Raw genomic sequence first — 17,174 nt, forward strand, 5'->3', positions numbered from 1 at the left:
CCCCAGGAGGCCCAGCACCATCGAGGCTGAGCTGGACCTAATCCAGAAAGCTACCTGTGTGGGGCTTCCTGGGCCTGCACATCCACCATGGAGAGAGTGCAGCTGGCCAGGGCGCAGGAAAGCCCAGCAGACTCCCCACAACAGACCTCCCTCTGCCACTGCCACCCTGACACAGTCAGGCTCCCTACAGGCCCCCAACAGGACAGGACACCCACAGCTCCAGGCACCAGCCTCTCTTCTCAAGGGGACTGAAGGATGAACTGCATCCATCACCAACGGAGCCCCCTTGCGGAGCACATTTGTCACATCTGGCCCCAGGGTGGGCGGGCTCTGGCTCTGAATACCAAGTGGCTTCTGTTCCTGGAGCCCTCGCTCAGGCTTACCTCCCAGACACTGGGCCAGAGGGAGCCACCTGCCTGCTCTAGGCAGACACCCTGCCTGGGCTACTCCCATGATGCTCCTGCTGCCCAAAGGATGCAGAATGAGGCAGCCAGGACCAGTGGGGTTGTAAAAGGTTTGTTTAATGTCCCAACGCTCTGAGAAGAAACTGCAGCCAGCAGAGCAGAGGAGCGTAGCAGCCCTGCCCCAACCCTGAGTTCCAGCCCCCGTGCGCCCACACCAAGCCTCCAGCAGCCATGTCCAGGAACTGGCTAACAGCAGCACAGGGAGAGCCAGCAGCTTCCTGTGACTCCAGGTGCTGTGGGAAGGTTTCAGCATGAAGAGAGAACAGCAAGAGCCCAGCCCACACCAGGAACTGAGGCCACTGAGGTCACTGAACCAACCGTGGAAGCCATTGTCACTGGGGCTCCATGGCCAGGACTTCAGGGCAGACGTCAGAAAGTCCAAGCCTGCCTGCCCTGAACTCTGGCAGCGCCGGGTGGAGCATGTAGCAGGCCAGCAGCCGGAGTGGCCTGCACCTCACACTTTTGACTCCAAGCTGTTGATCCGCCTCCAGGTGCAAGGTCCCAGGAAACCATGTGTCTCACAGGCTGCCCTGCTGACCTCTTCCAGCCCCCCACTGTCCCTGTAGCCTGTACTCAGCCCCAGGGTCCTGCCCCTGTGCCCAGGAGGACCCCAGGCCCCAGTGAGCCAAGGGCCATGCCTGGCACAGGCTGGGAGATGAGGGCAGACAATCCCCCAGCAAAGCGGCAGGTGGGCATGGGCGTGGAGGCAGGCGTGCTGTCTGTGCGTCCAGACCGGGACGCCTGCCCACACGCCCTCCTGACAGGCCTCCCGGTACGACGGCAGCCGCATCGACTGTGCCTGCGCCAAACGCCAGCAGGCCGAGCGGGCGCACCTGGCGGACAACGGGCTGGGCTGGGCGAAGGCCTCGGCCGCCGAGCTGGGCAGGGAAGCGTGGCGCGCGCGGGGTCCCCGGGCCCAGGCGGCGTGCAGCAGGGCCTCCCTCCGGGCCAGCTGGTCTGGTCTGAGCAGGGGCAGATCCTCGGGCTCCGGGGGTTCCGGGAAGAGCGGGAGGAAGGGGCGCCCGGACCGGTCGGCTCGAGGGAAGGAGCTGTAGTGGCAGCACTCGGGCGACAGGGGGCGCTCCGGAAGCGCTCGCCGCTCGGAGGCCGAAAGGTGCCGCCTGCAGCGACTGGTCCTCACCGGCCACCGCACCTCCCAGGCCCGCCGGCTCGACAGCCGGGAGACATTCGGCAGGCGAGGCCGTGGCGTCGGAGGGCGGCCTAGGAGCTGAGGGGTTCTGCGCCCCAGCGCGGCGCAGCCGCTGCCTGGTGGTCCCCAACCCTTGGGGTTCGGGTCGGGGGGCAAGCCGGGGGTGGGTGGCCGAGGGCTGGGGCAGGCGGGTGCTGGGGGCGCGCGGCGGTTGCCCCAGTTCTCAATGGTGCGCGTGGCGTGGTCCAGGGAGCTGCTCACGCCAGCCGTGGTCACCATGTCGCGCGCCGCCTGCAGCATCTTGAGTACACTGGCCTGGGCCGAGTTGGCCGTGAGGTCGGGGCTGGGCGGCCGCGTGGGGCTGGCCAGGCTCTGCACCCCGCTGAAGCAGCTGTAGATGCCCTGGGCAAAGGTAAGAGACACGCTGTGAGGGCACCCTTCTCTCCGGGACACCCACCTCCTTGTCCCAGGCATCGGCCCTGGCACCTCTAAGTCCTAGGAAGCAACTGATATTTGTCACGCCCCGGGCACTGTGCTGCTGTGGGTTTACCCAGGAGCTCTCTGAGGCTCCAGGAAGTTAAACCCTTCTTTGCCTCTCCTCGGCTGGGTGGTGCTGGCAGGCCATGCCACCTATTGGGTTTCTACTGTGCGTCCACCAACAGGCCACGGCTAGCTCTGACTTATCTGGCTTGGTGCCCCTAACGCTGGCGCTGTCTAGGGCAGGACAGGTACCCACCCTGCTGAAGGCCAGCAGGAAGTCCAGCCGCGACGTGCTGGGCACTGAGTGGCGCAGCTTCCAGTAGACCAGGTGCTCCCAGGCAAAGACCAGCAAGGCCAAGCCCATGGCCACCAGCAGCATGTAGAAGACGCCCGCCATGTTGTCAATGTCCAGCTTGCTGCTCATCACTTCGTTCTTCTCGTTCTGGCAGATCCCCGAGAGCCACACTGTCTCCAGCTTCTGTGTCTCCCCTGGACGAAGGGTGGGCACACCTAGCTCAGGAAGGGCCCTCCCAATGGTTACCTAAGTCTTGAGCAAGGAAGGGTTTGGAACCAGGGTTCCGCCCCTTGTAGGACCGCACAGGTGTCGGCCAGGCAGGGACGTGATGGAGGGTCGGGGGGTGTCAATGAGCAGGAAGAAAGGAAAGCAGACTGGAGGCTGGGGAGGGTAATGCCAGCCTTTGGCATGCCCACCCCCTACGCACCTAGTAAAAGCTTGTTGGCTGGGCAAATGTTATCATTCATTTATTTGCCGAACACGTATTGATCCCCTGCACACCAGGCATGGCGCTGGGCACAGAGGCAAAAGGCCTGGGCCCCAGGGGGACCGCAGGCACCTTCCTGGTTATCACTCCCACTATCTCTATGGTACAGAAGGAAAATCAGACCATCGTTTATCTAGTGCAGTTGGAACCTGCAACTCTAACCTCAAAGCTCTCTCTGGGCTTTGGGGGCAGGGTCAGCTACCCCTCACACATGGGAGCCCCTGGTGCTGAGGCTCTGTGACTAGGCAGGCCCTTGGCACTACCCAGGTGACCTCAAGGTGGAAAAAGGAAAGAGTTCAGCCACCCCCAACCCCACTGTGTGGCCTGAGCTCTGCCACACACACACACCGCCCCCCCCCACCACACTGCCCTGGTCTCTCACCCCCAGAGCCCCCTCCCATCCACAGGCCCCCGGGACTCAGCAAATAACCATGATGCTGACCAGCTGTTGAACAGCCATGCCAACCACGGACCCTGTGGCCCACTTAGGACCCAGGCCCATCCCCAGTGGCAGCAGCGGCACGCACCATCCCCCAGAAACTGCAGGAGCGCCAGGTCTATGGCTCGCTTCCAATGGGACTCCTTCTGCAGGGCGATGCCATAGCCAGTGGTGGCAAAGACCTTGCCAGAGCCGATGGTGACCAGCTTGCAGCCCTCGTCCTTGCCTGCCATGTAGTTGAGGACAGCAGCATCATAGATGAAGGCGTCCAGCTTCCTAGGGACAGGTGGAGCCCTCAGGCCAGGGGTCCTATGGGGTGGGGACCCCATACCTGGGGCCTGATGAGCCTGGGCCACCACCCGAGGGACGATGATCAGAGCCTCCGTTGGGTCCAGGACAGAGAGAAGAGCCCTTCCCGTAGCTCAGAGACCTCACCTACTCTCCTCCTCAGAGAGGCCAGGGGACTCTCTGCTCCCAGAGGACACACCCTCTCTTCCCAGCCCTCTTTGCCTCTAAGACCCTGAAAAGGTCACAACCGCCACCTCAGGGCAAGACTGGCCCCTGGTGCCACAGCTGCACAGCTGGGACCCCATGTGGGCACCCGCTTTTGCTCCAAGCTTCACTCTGCCCTAAGGCCTCCTCATCACCTACCCCCAGGAGTCCTACAGGACAGCCTAGCCGCACTGTCCCCAACCTGGATCTCTCAGGAAGGGACAGAGGGCTGAGTCTGGTCACCGGGGAGAGACAGAAGGAGAGTATGGGGCTGAGGACCCACCCCATCTTGAGGCTGGTGAGTGCATCCTCCACAGAGCGCTGGTTGAACTTGACCATGTGGGTGTGCATGTCACGGTAGTTGCTGCGAATATTCCGCTCCGTGCTGCCGTTGGGCACTGTGCCGAAGCGAAAGGGTGGGTACTGATCTTGAGGCCTCTGGAACTGCGGGCAGAGAGCAGCCGCCACCTGTGACCTTCCCTGGAACCTCCCAGGCCCCACCTCGACCCCCTGCCCTGCGCCCAGCCCCATCCCTCGACCCCATTCCCATAGTCTGAACTTGCACAGTGAGAGCAAAATGGTCTTAGATTCTGTCCAGGCCATTCCTGTGTCACAAATGGGTCCAGGACAAAGAGACTTACCCAAGGCCACTCTGTCAGCGGCCTTGACCCAGCCCTGCCTCCCCAGGCTCCCAGCTCCTTACTGACTCCGACCGTCCCGGGGCCCCACCCAAGGCCTGCCCCTGCCCTGGCCACCCCCCACCCGCTCCTGGCTGTGGCCCCAGAACCTTCTTGTCACTGAGGCCGGACACAGTGTCGATGTACTGCTCCTGGATCATGAAGGCAGCCAAGTTGGCAGTGTAGCTGGCAAGGAAGATGACGGCAAAGAAGGCCCAGACCAGGACCATGATCTTGCTGGTGGTGCCCCGGGGGTTCTCGATGGGCACCGAGTTGTTGAAGACCAGTGCCCACAGCAGCCACACGGACTTGCCGATGGTGAAGGATGGGCCCCCAGGCTCTGGGGGCGGGAGGAGACACTGGGACTCCCTCTGTCCGGCACAGAGGCGCTCAGGTCTCAGCCCACCCGACTCCACAGCTCCCGTCCCCACTCTGTCTGGGGGTGGGGACCATCCCCACTCCAGAGCAAGTCGACTCACCTTGTTTCTCTCTCACGTATCTGGTTGGCCCCTGCCTGTGTCCGAAGGCCACAGACCTGCCCCGGGATCTGGCCTTCCCCAGAGGGCCCCTGTGGCCCTCGGCCCACCCGTCTGGGGAGCTCCAGCCCTGCTCCCTCCTCCCAGGCCCAGGTGGGAGCCTACTCTTGCCGCTGGTGAGGTTCTGGTTGTAGCTGACGGGGCTGAAGTACTCGAACGAGAAGACAGTGATGGCCACCACGGTGAGGCACATGACGAACATCATCACCCACACCGAGGGGCTGTAGGGCTCTGCGAGCAGAGGGGAGCAGCCCATTTGCCCTCTTCTCCCCGCTTCCTTTCAGAGGAAGGAGGTCTGTACCCGTGCTCCTTCCTGCCCTCTCCCATCCTCCCACCTGCAACCAGCTTCACTCTGCACCTGCCCCCGAGCCTCAGCCCACAAAGCCACATGGGCAAACCCAAGGAATTTCTCCACCTCCGCCCCTCCCTCCCCGGCCAGCCCCGCCGACCCCACTCCTGTCTGGCACTCCCCTCCCAGGCCCGACATGGATGAGCTGGTGGTTCTGCCTGGAATCAGGGCCTCTGAGGTCACGTCTTCCTCCTCAACCCGACACCGACACCAAGGCCTGAGGAGCTGGGAGACAGACCTGGGGTCTCCGACAAGCCCTTCCAGTGTCCCTGGGTAAGAGGCCATTCCTGCCACAAGCCTCTGCTCCTTCGATGTGACATCCATGTATGAAGTGGTCTGTGGCCTTCCCCATGGCCAAGGAACCACGCTCAGAGAGGGTCAGTGACTCGCCCAAGGCCACACAGCAGGAAGAAGCCAAGCTGGATCCCCTCCTCTGCTCCTGGCCGGGAGGCTGTCAGGCCCACCCTGTAAGTCCCAGCTGGCCCCCCACAGGCATTCTGGGAAGGCCAGGACTGTAGCGGTACCCCAGCACCGGGCGTGCAGCCCAGCACAGGGGGCTGCCCTACGCATGCTGACTTCCTACTCGAGTCAGAAACTAGCACTGTTTCCCACACCTTGGGGTTTCTCCAATGCCCCAAGGAGCTTCCCCCTTGGCTCTGCTGTCCCAGCCCACTAGGCATGAGCCAGCCTGCCTTCCTGGTTTTTCTGTCCCTCACAATGGGGCCACCGTTTACCCACTCCCCTCCAGCCCCCACTCTACACCACAGCCGTACTGTGGGGCCCTCTGCCCCAGAGCCAGCCCCGCCCACCCGAGCCGCACCCAGGAAGGCGGAGGGGGACACGGTGCCATTGCTGCGGGCCACCATCACGCTGATACCCGTCTCCACGAAGGGTACGGAGAAGTCCACGATCTCGGAGCGCTCCTCGTTGATGGTGAGGGAGCCGATGGCCATGTCTGCCCGCTTGTAGTACACCTGGGGCCACAGGAGGAGGGGCTCCCCCAGGCTGGAGCACTCACCCCAACCTCCCCCTGCTCCCCTCCAGCACCCACAAGCTGAGTCTGTTGTTCCCACCTGGGGTCCTTGCCACTCTTAGGGCTGACCACCCCAGGGGGCATCCTCAGTGACAGCCCAGTCTCCCCTGCCTGATGGGAAATCCTAAGAAGCTGGGCCATGGGCAGGCAGGCTCAGGAGGGCCCTGGGGGTGGGCCTACCTCCCCAATCATGCCGTTCCACACGCCGCGCACCCTCTTGCCGTGCTTGCCATTGGTGACCAGGTACAGGTCGTAGGAGAACTTGACCACCTTGGCCAGCTTCTTGAGGATGTCAATGCAGAAGCCCTTGCAGCAAAGCTTCGTGTAGGGGGCTGTGTCACCGCTGCTGCCACCGGGGGAGTGCCAGGAGTCAGAGCCAGCCGCTCTGCCCAGTCTGGCATATGGACCCTGCCCCCATGCCAGAGCAGAGGGCACACGCGATGCCTGCCACCCCACGGTGGCTCACAGCTCACGCTGGGCCACCCGTGTGTTCTCACGGACCTGAAGCTGTGGTTGCTCTGCCTGCGGCAGGGCACAGTGTTGGGCACGCAGCCACCTGTGCCAGGGTCTGGGCTCTCCACAATGACAAAGGGCCGCTCTTCCAGTGTGGCCACCGTCAGGTGCCGGCTGTCCACCACGGGCTGCAGGGAGGCACTGTATCGAGGCCACACTGGGTACTTCATGTGGAGGACGCCATGGTCCCAGCGCCCCACCTGCAGAGTATGACCAGCCTCAGCCCAGGACCTCCAGCCCTGTTACCCCCACCCTCTAGGGGAGGCCTCTGGGTGGGACCCGCCAGGGCCAAGAATCCCCCTCCCACACCTACAGATGCTTAGAGCAGGAAGAGAAGGACACAGGGCATTTGGAGAACAGGAGAGCCAGGGCATGGGGCAGGGCATGGGCCAGAAGGGAGGGCTTCCTGTGTCTCCCTCCCTGGTTGCAGTCCCTGTGCTTTCCAACCCTGCCTCCACACAGCTGCCAGCCCACAGCATCTTCCTGCAGCCCACACCCGAGTCTCTCACTACACCCATTTCACCAGCCTTGGTGTGAAGATGTTAGCCCAGCACCTCCACCGCCCCGCTCTTATTCCTCAGTCTCCACACCACCAGACACATCGCTTAAAAATGCCCCAAGCCCTCCTGCCCCTCTGTCTATACCAAGTTAGCCTCCCTCCCGGTGGGCTCCTACTCAACCTTCCACAACCCATCCCAAATGTCCCAATTTCTGTGAAGCCTTCCCCCGTTTCCTCCTTTGAAGGCAGAACTAATTCCTGCCCCTCTTCCCTCTACCCATAATGCTCTGCACACAACTCCACTCAAGCACCAGTCTCCCCACACTCTATTTGTTCTCGTCAGTCTGGCCAGCACGGCTGTGGGTTCCTCCTGCAGGGGCAGGGCTATGTGGTAAGTGTGCCAGTAAGTTCTGCAATGCAGGGAGACCAGGGTGTTGTGGGAGCCCGGGCTGCGGTGCCTCACCCAACCTAAGGACCTGGAAGGCCTCCCAGGGGAGATGTTTCACCTGAGACCTGAAGGATGAGGGGCTGGATGAGGGGCTGAACGAGGGACAGAAGGGACTCTCTGCGCAGCCGTGGGCACAAGGGGGCCGGGGACAAAATGAAAGGAAACAGACGGCCCTGGGCTCACCCCCTTCTCACCATCTCCCAGAGGCGGTGCCGGTTGAGGGCGATCACAACCATAGTGGGCTGGACCAGGTACCCACCAGGGCTGAAGGAGAAGTCTCGGCCCTCCCAGGTGACATTCAGCAGGTGCCTGCATGCACACGTGGGGAGAGAAGCCTGGGAATTCCTGCAGCCCAGCTCAGGGGCAGACGGCCCCTTCCCCACCTTCCGCCCAGCCACCACTGGCCACGGGGGGCACTTACTGTGTACCCATTCTTGTGTTTCCCTGTATGCACCGCTGCGATTCTCCCTGCACCCTCGACACCCACCTTTTTTTCAGATAAAGAATCTAACACCCCAAGATGTGAAGGAACTTGGCCCCAGGCACACTGGCTAGTGCAAGGTGTAGCCAGCAAGACCAAGACCAAGCTCACTGCCAACCCAGGTCCCAGGAAGGACACACCCCCAGGGGTCACATGCCCTGGACAGGTGCCCACCTGTAGAAGGCCTCCCGGGCAGGGCTAACAGGCCCAGGGTGGCTGCGGCAGTCCCCAGCCGGGGCGGGCAGAGTGCCGTGTTGGCGCTGGTAGCCGTGGGCACCAAGGGCCAGGATGGCTACGCCGTCGCGGACCTTTTGTCGCAGGCTGAGGCGCCAGCTCTCGGTAACGACGCTGATGAGGCCCACGGGGAAGACGGCTGGAGGCTCATCGGTGCTGCCCAGTGCCAGGCTGGGCACCAGCCACACGTGCCCGGGCCCCACCAGGCCGGCCTGCGCCGCCTCTTCGAAGAGCACCTCAGCCTCCTCGCGCGAGCAGTAGGCCACCAGCACCGGGGCGTCGACCTGGCGCAGCAGGCGCTGGGTGTGCGCGCGCGTCCCGCCGGGGCCCAGTTCCAGGGTGAGCACGTCCAGCAGCTGCCAGCCCACGTAGCTGGCGTCGGCGACGGCGCGCACGCCCTCGAGGAAGAGCGCGTGGCCCGGGTGCAGGCTGGTGATGACGGCGAACGCGCTCCAGTCGTACTCCTCCAGCACCTTGAACAGCACCTGCAGCTGCTGCTCCAGGGACACGCCCAGCTGCAGGAAGGCGGAGCCCGGCTCCTGGGGGCGGGGCGGGGCGGGGCTAAGAGGGGCGGGGCAGGGCGACTCCTGCCCCGCGCCCCCGCCCCAACTTCCGCTCCCTGGGTCCGCCCTCAGACGCCTTTGCGTAGGAAGGTGCGGTAGTCCCGGGAGCCCCTGCCGCGCAAAACCGACCCCGGCCCCCAGGTGGTTCCTAACCACGGACGCCCATTAGATGCCATGGAGAGTTTTCAAAATGCTCATGCCGGGTCCCCCACTCCATCAGCGCTGAAGCGCAGTATCAGCGTCACCTAGGAGCTTGCTGGACATGCAAATTCCGGGGCGCATCGCACAGCTATTGGGTCAGAATCCCTGGGATGGCGCCTGGGAATCAGTGTTTCAACAAGCTCTTCAGGTGATTCTCGAGCCCGCTAGTTTGGGAAGCGCTGCTTCAAACCAACGGAGCGGAATATCAGACCTGGGACGCTGGACTTGAGTGTTTTTCTAAAGAACTGTGAAGGTGGAGAACCACCGTGCTGAGAGCTAATGTCGGGCGCAAAGATCACTGGGAAAGAGCCACCCTCCACGGAGCCCTGCGGTGAGAAAGTCCCTCTTCCCCCACCTCAGCCGCCACCAATGCCCAGGGCGCTGCCAACTCGAGCCTGGGCTACTGCAAACCACTCCTCTCACTGGGGGCTCCCTGGACCCCTGCAGCCCCTCCAGGGCTTCGCCCCACTTCGACTGTCCCAATCTTTAAAATACAAAATAAGATAAAATAAAAGGGAAAGTTGGGGAAACTACAGGACGGGTAACCCAGTTCCTTCAACAAATTGCAAGAAAAGAAGAGAGAGATGGAGGAGGAGCCTAGAGACTGGGACTCAGAAGCCAGATCTACCAACTGGGACCTGGGAACCTAATTCGGCTCCTGACTCAAGCAAACAAACAAAAACAAACATGTATTACATTTATGAGGCAACGGGGAAACTTTAAAGAGTGGCTGGATATTTGATGATGTTAAGGGAGTTTCATTATTTTTAGATATGACAATATATGGTGGGGTTGGTTTTTTTTAACCCTTATCTGCTAGACAGACACTCGGAAATGTTTATGGATGGAATAACCAGGTGCCTGGGCTTTGCTTCAGTAACACAGAAGAGGGGGAACAGGGTGGGGTGGGGATGGGCAGGGTCAGTCAAGGTTGGATGGGGGTACGTGAGGTCATTATACTCTTCTACTTTTATGTGTGCTCAGAATGCCCCGTAATAAAAAATACTCATAAAAGGAGGGCAAATCAGATCAGTCTCCCCTGAGCACATTCTTCGGTTCCTCACTTAGGGTAAAACCCAAATGTCTTCCCATATGGTCGGGACCCCACCTTCCTTTCCTGGCTTCTCTCTGGTCTTCAGAAACTCTGAGCTCTACCCCGGGGTGCTCACACCGCCCCTTGCCTCTGCCTGGAACACTCCCTACCACTCCAGCTACCACACTAAGCAAGCCAGCTGTCCTCATCCTCCCATCTCAGCTTCAATACCGTGTGGGAACAACCCCCGACACGGGTGGGGGCCCCGTTGGCTCCCCTGTGGCATCCTGCGTTTTCCCTTCAGAACACCTGCTCTCGCTATGACCGCAGGTGAGTGTGTTTAGAACTGTCTTCCCACAGGATATAAGCTCTTTGAGGGCGTGCCTCGCCCATGCCTCAGACAGTGGCGGCCCCTGGATGCTCTCCCCTGCAGGTTAAGGACACGAGGCCCCCATGCCTGGCCCAGCCCTCCACTGCAGGGTCTGGAGCCCGACCAAGGGAGACCAGAGAAGCAGAGAGGAGGTAGGTCAGGGCTGCCGCCAGCACCACAGGTGGGCTTGCCACCTGCCCACCTTTCATCCAGGCACAAATGTGAAAGCAGCCCAGGGTGTTTATCTTGTTTATATTCTCAAGCATCATTCCCACAGCCTTCTCCTCCCTCACCTATTTTGCACCCCCAGTCTCTACCTCCCTGTTCGGTCCCATCCTATTCCAACTTCCCAAGACTTCAGTCTCTCCCTGGCCCAGACTCAGCCCTGCTTCCCTAGCCCCAGCCTGGCTCTGGGCCCTAGGGACGAGGGGACATGAGTTTGGATGGGCACCTTAGGGGTGAGGACCACGGCGGAGCCCCCACTGATGCTGAGGATGGGCACGTGAGTCTGGGAGGAGATGAAGTCGAGGATCTGGGCCACGGCCTCGGTGCCCACGTTGTCCTCAAAGACGATGCCGTGGATGCGGGCCGCGCCCAGGAGCCCACAGATCTGGGTGAGCAGGCTGCTGGGGTTGGTGTTGTTGACCCCCGAGGTGAGCGGCTGGATCTCCAAGGGCAGGTCCAGGAAGCTCTGGGGGGTGAGGCGGGTCCGGGCCTGGGCCTGAGGTGGCCCCGAGCTGCCAAACACCACGGCCACCGTCACAGCCTGCTCGCCCTGCCCCAGGCCCGGCCCTGCCCAGGCACCAAGGATCGAGGTGAGCAGCAGGGCTGGCCCCAGGGCCCCACCCATGTCCGCTGGAGGGTCCTGCAGAGAGATCAGGGTAGGCACAGGGAGGGAGACAGCGGCATGGAGAAAAAGATGGACAGACAGACAGGAGGTGAAAGCCAGGGTCAAAGCAACAGACATCCAGGGGATGGGAGAGAAGAGGGGGAACCTCCCTCCACAAAGAGGGGCAGAGAGAGGGAGACAGACACAAACGGACAAAGAGGGAGAGACAGAGAGATTAGCTGAGCACCCCAAGGGCCACCCGAAAGGGCAGGGGCGGGAAGGACACGAGCCACCACAGGTGCTCAATTCTTCCGTCCAACTATGGAACAGCACGGTGGGCTAGAAAGGCCAGACCTTTGGAAACTTGTCCATATGGGTTCTGAAAATGCCAGTCTGGTGTCCCAGTGCCTGCATTTGAGTCGAACAGACCGTAGTTCAAGTCCCAGTTCTGCCACTTACTAGCTGGGTGATCTTGGGGAAGTTACTCACCCTCTCTGAGCCACATTTTATTGCCTGCATAATCACAGGAGCCACTTCACAGCAGTGTGAGGGCTACCTGCTATTATTAGCATGCTTATCCTACAGGTGACAGCCTGTCAGCCAGGTGAGGAAAGGCAGCCCTTGTGAAACTCGGCAACCCCACCCCCACCCTGATTCTCCATTCTCAACTGAATCTGACATCCCATGGGCCCTGCTCTGTGTGGCCCTGCCTGGCACAGAGCCGCCTCCTCCTGGGCACGGGGCACCCCTCCCCTTCCCCCGTGGCCTCCGCAGCAGCTCTTCCACAGCAGGGGGGCACCAGCACTGACCTGCACAGGGCTCAGGGTCGGGGTCTTACACGTGAGCTGCTTCCCAGGCCATCGCTGGTGTGCGCGATCTTTCTAACCTAAGCCCAGGGCCTGCCATGTCTCCCTGCTAAACGAATGCCATTGCTTTGGGCTGGGACCAAGAGCCAAGCCAGTGAGTGGTGCCCACTGACGTAGCTCTCCCTCCCAGGAGCCATCGGCCATAGATTGGTGGCCCCTCCATCTTCACCAGATCCCCAACAGAACTTCTGAACAGGGGAGAAGCCAAAGGGCGACCAGGGTGGGCCTGGTTTACCTGCAGTCAGAGGAGACAGGATTGGGGGCTGGGAGGGAAAGCGTCCTCATTCTGGTGCCTTTGAGATCTCCCCCAACTAGGGTTTCCTAGTATGCTGACTGGGGATGTCAGCCTGAGACATGGGTGAGTCTGGGGTGGGACCCACACATGCCATGCCACCCACACTCAGCCAGCACCAGTCAGGGACTGCAGGTTATACCTGCAAAGGCGCGGTGGTGCTCACCTCTGCTCACACCTCCAGCCCCTGCAGGCTGCCTGCCCCTGGGAAGCCCCAAGCCTCCACCACCTCCGCCTTCGGCTCTGAGCTCAGGTCCGCGCTGTGCAGTACAGCGGCCACCAGGCACCTGTGGCTGTGCGCCCTGGAAATGGGGCTCGGCTCGTCTGAATCGAGGTGCGCTGTGAGTATGATATACATACTGGATGTTGAAGACTCAGTAAGAAAAAAAGGAAGTAAAACATCACACTAATCTTTTTCTATTGATTGCATGTTGAAAAAATAGTATTTTAGATACACTGAGTTAAACAAAATGTACCACTAAAATTGATTTCACCTGGTTTTTTTAATGTTTTTCAATGGTGGCTCCATCGAATTTTAAATGACAAATGCAGTTTCCATTTTGTTTCTTTTGGAACACGTGACTCTAAAAGGCCCAGGCCCTCTCCCCTCCAGGGGCACGTCCCCAGAGACGCACACTAATAGGAATGTGTCATCTGGGACTGGAGCCGAGGAGCAGAGGAGGTGGGCACTGGGAGAAATTGCAGAATACCCCTGGAGGGAGGGGCCCCAGTCAGCTGAGTGTCTGAGCTTCATATAGCAGTGGGCAGATTCATCACCATGGGAGACCCAGCCACTCCACAAGGCAGGAGGGTCATACCCAGCCCTGACCCTGTCCCATCTCCCCATCACTTCCACCTGGCCTCCCACCTGTCCAGCACCCATCTGCCCAGCCCTGGCTGCCCACCCCCTGGCCACGACACCCCTTCTCCAACAGCACAGCCACTTCCTGGTGCCCACGCATGAAGTCCACACACCTTGGTCCCCTGGGCAGGTCTCCACACACCCCGACCACCTGCTCCCTTCCACTTGTCTCCCTGACAAAGCTCCAGAATTTTCAGAGCGCAGCCTCAATCCCTCTCCCACAGGTCACCTGCCTTAGTCGATCTAGGCCCTGGACGCTGGGGGAGAAGGCATGGGTCTGGGTGGGGCTCTAGGCCAAGTGAATGCTTTCCTACCCACCCCCGCCTGCCTGTGCTGGGGTGGGGAGCTCCGGGCTATGCCTCTGAAGTGGCTTGCGTCACTTTGCCCCGGCTGGTATTTGCCCCTGCAGGTGTTTGCCCCCTCAATGATGCCCCAACCCCACAGTGGACTCTTGTCTTAGGGGCCTCTGCCCACCCACCTGTGGCCCATGCCTTTCGCAAGTGCACTAGGTTAATGTACGATGAACACACGGGCCCCATCAGTGGCTGGGAGCAGGTGACAATGGTCAGTCCTCGGGGACATTCAGCATTACCTTGACGGGCCTAGGCACCGCCGCGTGCTTAAGACTCTTCCCCCCCTCGCCCACCCCAGCTCCCCAAGCATGCACAGGCTCCCTGAGCCCCGGCGTGCACACTCACGCACACACCCCGGGCACGATGGCTACCCCTCCCTCCCCCCACGCCAGGCCCAGAGCCCACCCGCTGCGCTGCTTCTCGGAGCAGAGGGACGCCAGCCGCTGCCCTTCTGGTGAGTGGCCTCGGCCGTGCCGTCGGGTTTCCCTCCCTCCCTTTTGCCAAGCCCAAACGCGAACACAGGCGTCAGCGGAGAAGATGGCCCCTCCATTTCTCGTCTGCTGGTCCGGACACTGAGGTCTTCCTCCTCCAAGACCTACTCCCCGCCTCCCCACTGCCCTGGGGCGCCCCACCCCCTCCCTTCGGCAGAAATCTCTTACACTCGGGCTGTGAAGTTCGGGGTATTTTTAGGCCGGCGATAAGTAATTCACAGGGAACGTGGCATCAGGCTCCCCCCACGGGAGGAGGGGGCTCGAGTGGCGAGAGCCACTGTCATCCGTGGCTCAAGGACACTCGCGATGCGGCGGCAGTGGCGGAGACTCCGGGCGGGGACCCGCGCCACGCCTCCTGGCGGCCAAACTGGGCACCACGCGTTCGTGCCCCCCAAACTAGCTGCTACCCACTACCGGCGTCCCCGGTTCCTAGGCCCCCCTCCCACGCCCTCAAGCTGAGTCTGCGCCCCACGCCCTGCGGATACGGGGGTGGGGGAGGGAGCAGAGCTCACCGGGCAGGCGGGGAACCCCAGGGCCTGGAGTAAACCCAGGAGTCCAGTTTCTGGCCTGCCCCATCCCCTTCGCTTGCCTATTCAAATTCTTAGTACGGAGTTTGTAAACAGACCGGCGCCGCCAGAAACTAGACGGGCTCCGAGACATAACGTACCAGCCTCAGATAAGTTCCTTCCCTCGATGTCCCCTCGGCCCCATGCTGGGGACGCAGCCAAGATGGTGCCACCATCAGAGGGCTGGGGGACCCGGCCAGAAGTCCCATCAGGTTGGTGGGGCTGGGAACCAGGATGGACCACAGGGTGACGGGGACCAGGGTGAGCACAGGGCCGGCCGAATTCCCGCTTCCCTCGCCCAGCAGGACCTTCGACTGGCTCGGAGGACTCACCTTGGGTCTCTTCTAAACACTGGGTGCCTTTGCCTTCGAGTGTCCTGGCCCTGCCGGCCCAGGACAAGGCGCCAGTCGCCTTCCGAAGCAGGCTCGGGCTTCCCTTTCCCACCGTCGGGGATCAAAGTCCAAGCCCGGGAGACCAGAGCAACCTACCCGCGCCGCCACCAGAGCCCAGCGCCCTGGGGCTCCTGGCTCTCCCCAGGCCTCTCAGCCCACCCCTTCTTTCTTGTGCTTGGAGCCTGGGTCCGCTGGGCACAGGGTCAGCATTGGGGATGATCCCAACACCCCATGAAGCCCACGCTGCTGATTCCCTGGGGTCAGAGGAGGGAGCTCCCGCCCAGCTAGGAGAGGAAGGGGAGGGCCAGGAGGGGAAGGCCTGGGGGGCTTAGAGCAGGCGAAGGAGGGGTGTGAAGGCAGATGTGCTGTAGGTGCTCTGCGGACCCCCTGGGAGCCAGGAGGGTGGGCCCCCGGAGTCACCCACAGCCCCCTTCGTCCTCCCTGCTTCTACCTGCTCCAGCCCCCTTTGCTCTGGACGAACCCAGGCGGACCCAGCGGGACCCAGCCGTGACGCCAGCTCCCTGCTCTGCTCCCCGCCCCAGTGTCTTCCAGCAGCAACAGTTGGGGGTCCTGCAGCCCACACTCCCCGGTCCCAGCATGGCCCCACCCCCCGCGCTGTCGCAGTGCCAGGCGAAGGAGCTGGAGGGCTCCACGACCCGGGGAACGAACGTCTTGGGCGCCTCGCTCGCGTCCTTCCCTGGCATCCGCCGCGCACCTCGGCCTCTTCTCCTCTCCTCCCTTCCGGGTCCAAACCCCAGGCCTGGTCTCAGGGGGGCCGGGTCCCCGACTGACACTCCTCGGGCCCCTTACACCAGCCCAACTCTCCCTGAGTGCCCCGCGTCTGTCTCTGCCGTCCTTGTCCCCGCGGCGCCCGAGCCAGCCCCAAGTTGGCCAAGTTCGCGCCCTGGTTTGCCGCCTGTCACTCACCTGGGGGAAGGGGCGCTGCGTCCCTGCTCAGAGCCCGCACCCGCTGCCTCCCGCTAGTGCACGTCCTGGCGCCTGGGCTCCGCGCATTAGCGCGCTCCGTTAGAGCTCGGTGGGTGCCAGCGCCCAGGCGCACGGGGCGCTGCCCGTGGTGCGGCCTGGAGAGCTGGGCCGGGCCCGCCCCGTGCGCCTCCTGCTCACACGTCCCGGGCTGGGCTGCGCGCCTCGCCTCCGGCTCCCGGGGCTCGCCAGCTGGTTGTGGCAGAGCGCTCACCGCTGCCTGCGCAGCCCGCCCCACCGGGGCCGGCGCCTCCACCCGCCTCGGCCTCGGCCCAGCTGCCCGCCCACAGCCCGCACCCCTCCACCCCCTCCTTGCCGCCCGCGCGCGCGTCTTCATCGCCTGGGTGCCACCTCCCCTCTCCAGGACTGTGTCCCTAGCCTGACACTCGGGGCCACGGTGGGTTCCGAGGAAACACGGGCCCAGCGCCCTGGGTTTGAGCCCGCAGCTCAGTAGCTGGGTGCCCGGGGACGCTTAATGCCGAGGGCCCCTCAGCCTGTCGAGCGAAGCCAGTGTCTCGGGGACTGGTGTTTAGACAGTGAGCACGCTTTGTAAACTTAAGAGCGCTACGGAGATTTTAGTGCTGCTGGCTCGTTGACCTGGCTGGAAACCGACAAAGCAGGGGAGGCCCTGGAACCAGAGTGGGGCACCCGCAAAACACATGTGGGGGCCACAGGAAGGGACTAGAGCAAGCTGCTGCCCAGTCCCTTCATTCCTCCTTTTTCTTGTTTTAGTTGTACCAGGGGCTAACCAGGCAGTAAGGCAAGCGGAGCAGGCGGACCGGGGCCCCAGGGTGC

At 62.4% G+C, this 17,174-nt stretch overlaps 1 protein-coding gene across 7 annotated transcripts; it reads right to left on the reverse strand.

The window, feature by feature from the left end:
• Nucleotides 1-509: 509 nt before the first annotated feature.
• GRIN2C (glutamate ionotropic receptor NMDA type subunit 2C) lies at nt 510-16,607 on the reverse strand. Of its 7 annotated transcripts, XM_053911842.1 has the most exons (16): nt 16,323-16,607; nt 12,898-13,070; nt 12,383-12,674; nt 11,928-11,981; nt 11,196-11,609; nt 8,518-9,116; nt 8,057-8,171; nt 6,904-7,115; nt 6,583-6,748; nt 6,190-6,343; nt 5,126-5,251; nt 4,595-4,824; nt 4,091-4,251; nt 3,404-3,591; nt 2,351-2,583; nt 510-2,016 (listed from the first exon to the last, which is right to left on the reverse strand). In XM_053911842.1, exons 4-16 carry the CDS (start codon nt 11,943-11,945, stop codon nt 919-921), a joined length of 3,714 nt encoding a protein of 1,237 aa, XP_053767817.1. In that variant the 5' UTR covers nt 11,946-11,981; nt 12,383-12,674; nt 12,898-13,070; nt 16,323-16,607; the 3' UTR covers nt 510-918. The 7 variants fall into 7 exon arrangements, with proteins under 7 accessions (XP_053767817.1, XP_053767814.1, XP_053767818.1 ...); XM_053911839.1 differs by having other exon boundaries at nt 11,196-11,981; nt 12,383-12,485; XM_053911843.1 differs by lacking the exon at nt 11,928-11,981.
• Between the last annotated feature and the right edge of the window lie 567 nt (nt 16,608-17,174).

The sequence above is a fragment of the Desmodus rotundus genome, chromosome 9 (genome assembly GCF_022682495.2).
Source record: "Desmodus rotundus isolate HL8 chromosome 9, HLdesRot8A.1, whole genome shotgun sequence".
NCBI classification, from domain to species: Eukaryota; Metazoa; Chordata; class Mammalia; order Chiroptera; family Phyllostomidae; genus Desmodus; species Desmodus rotundus.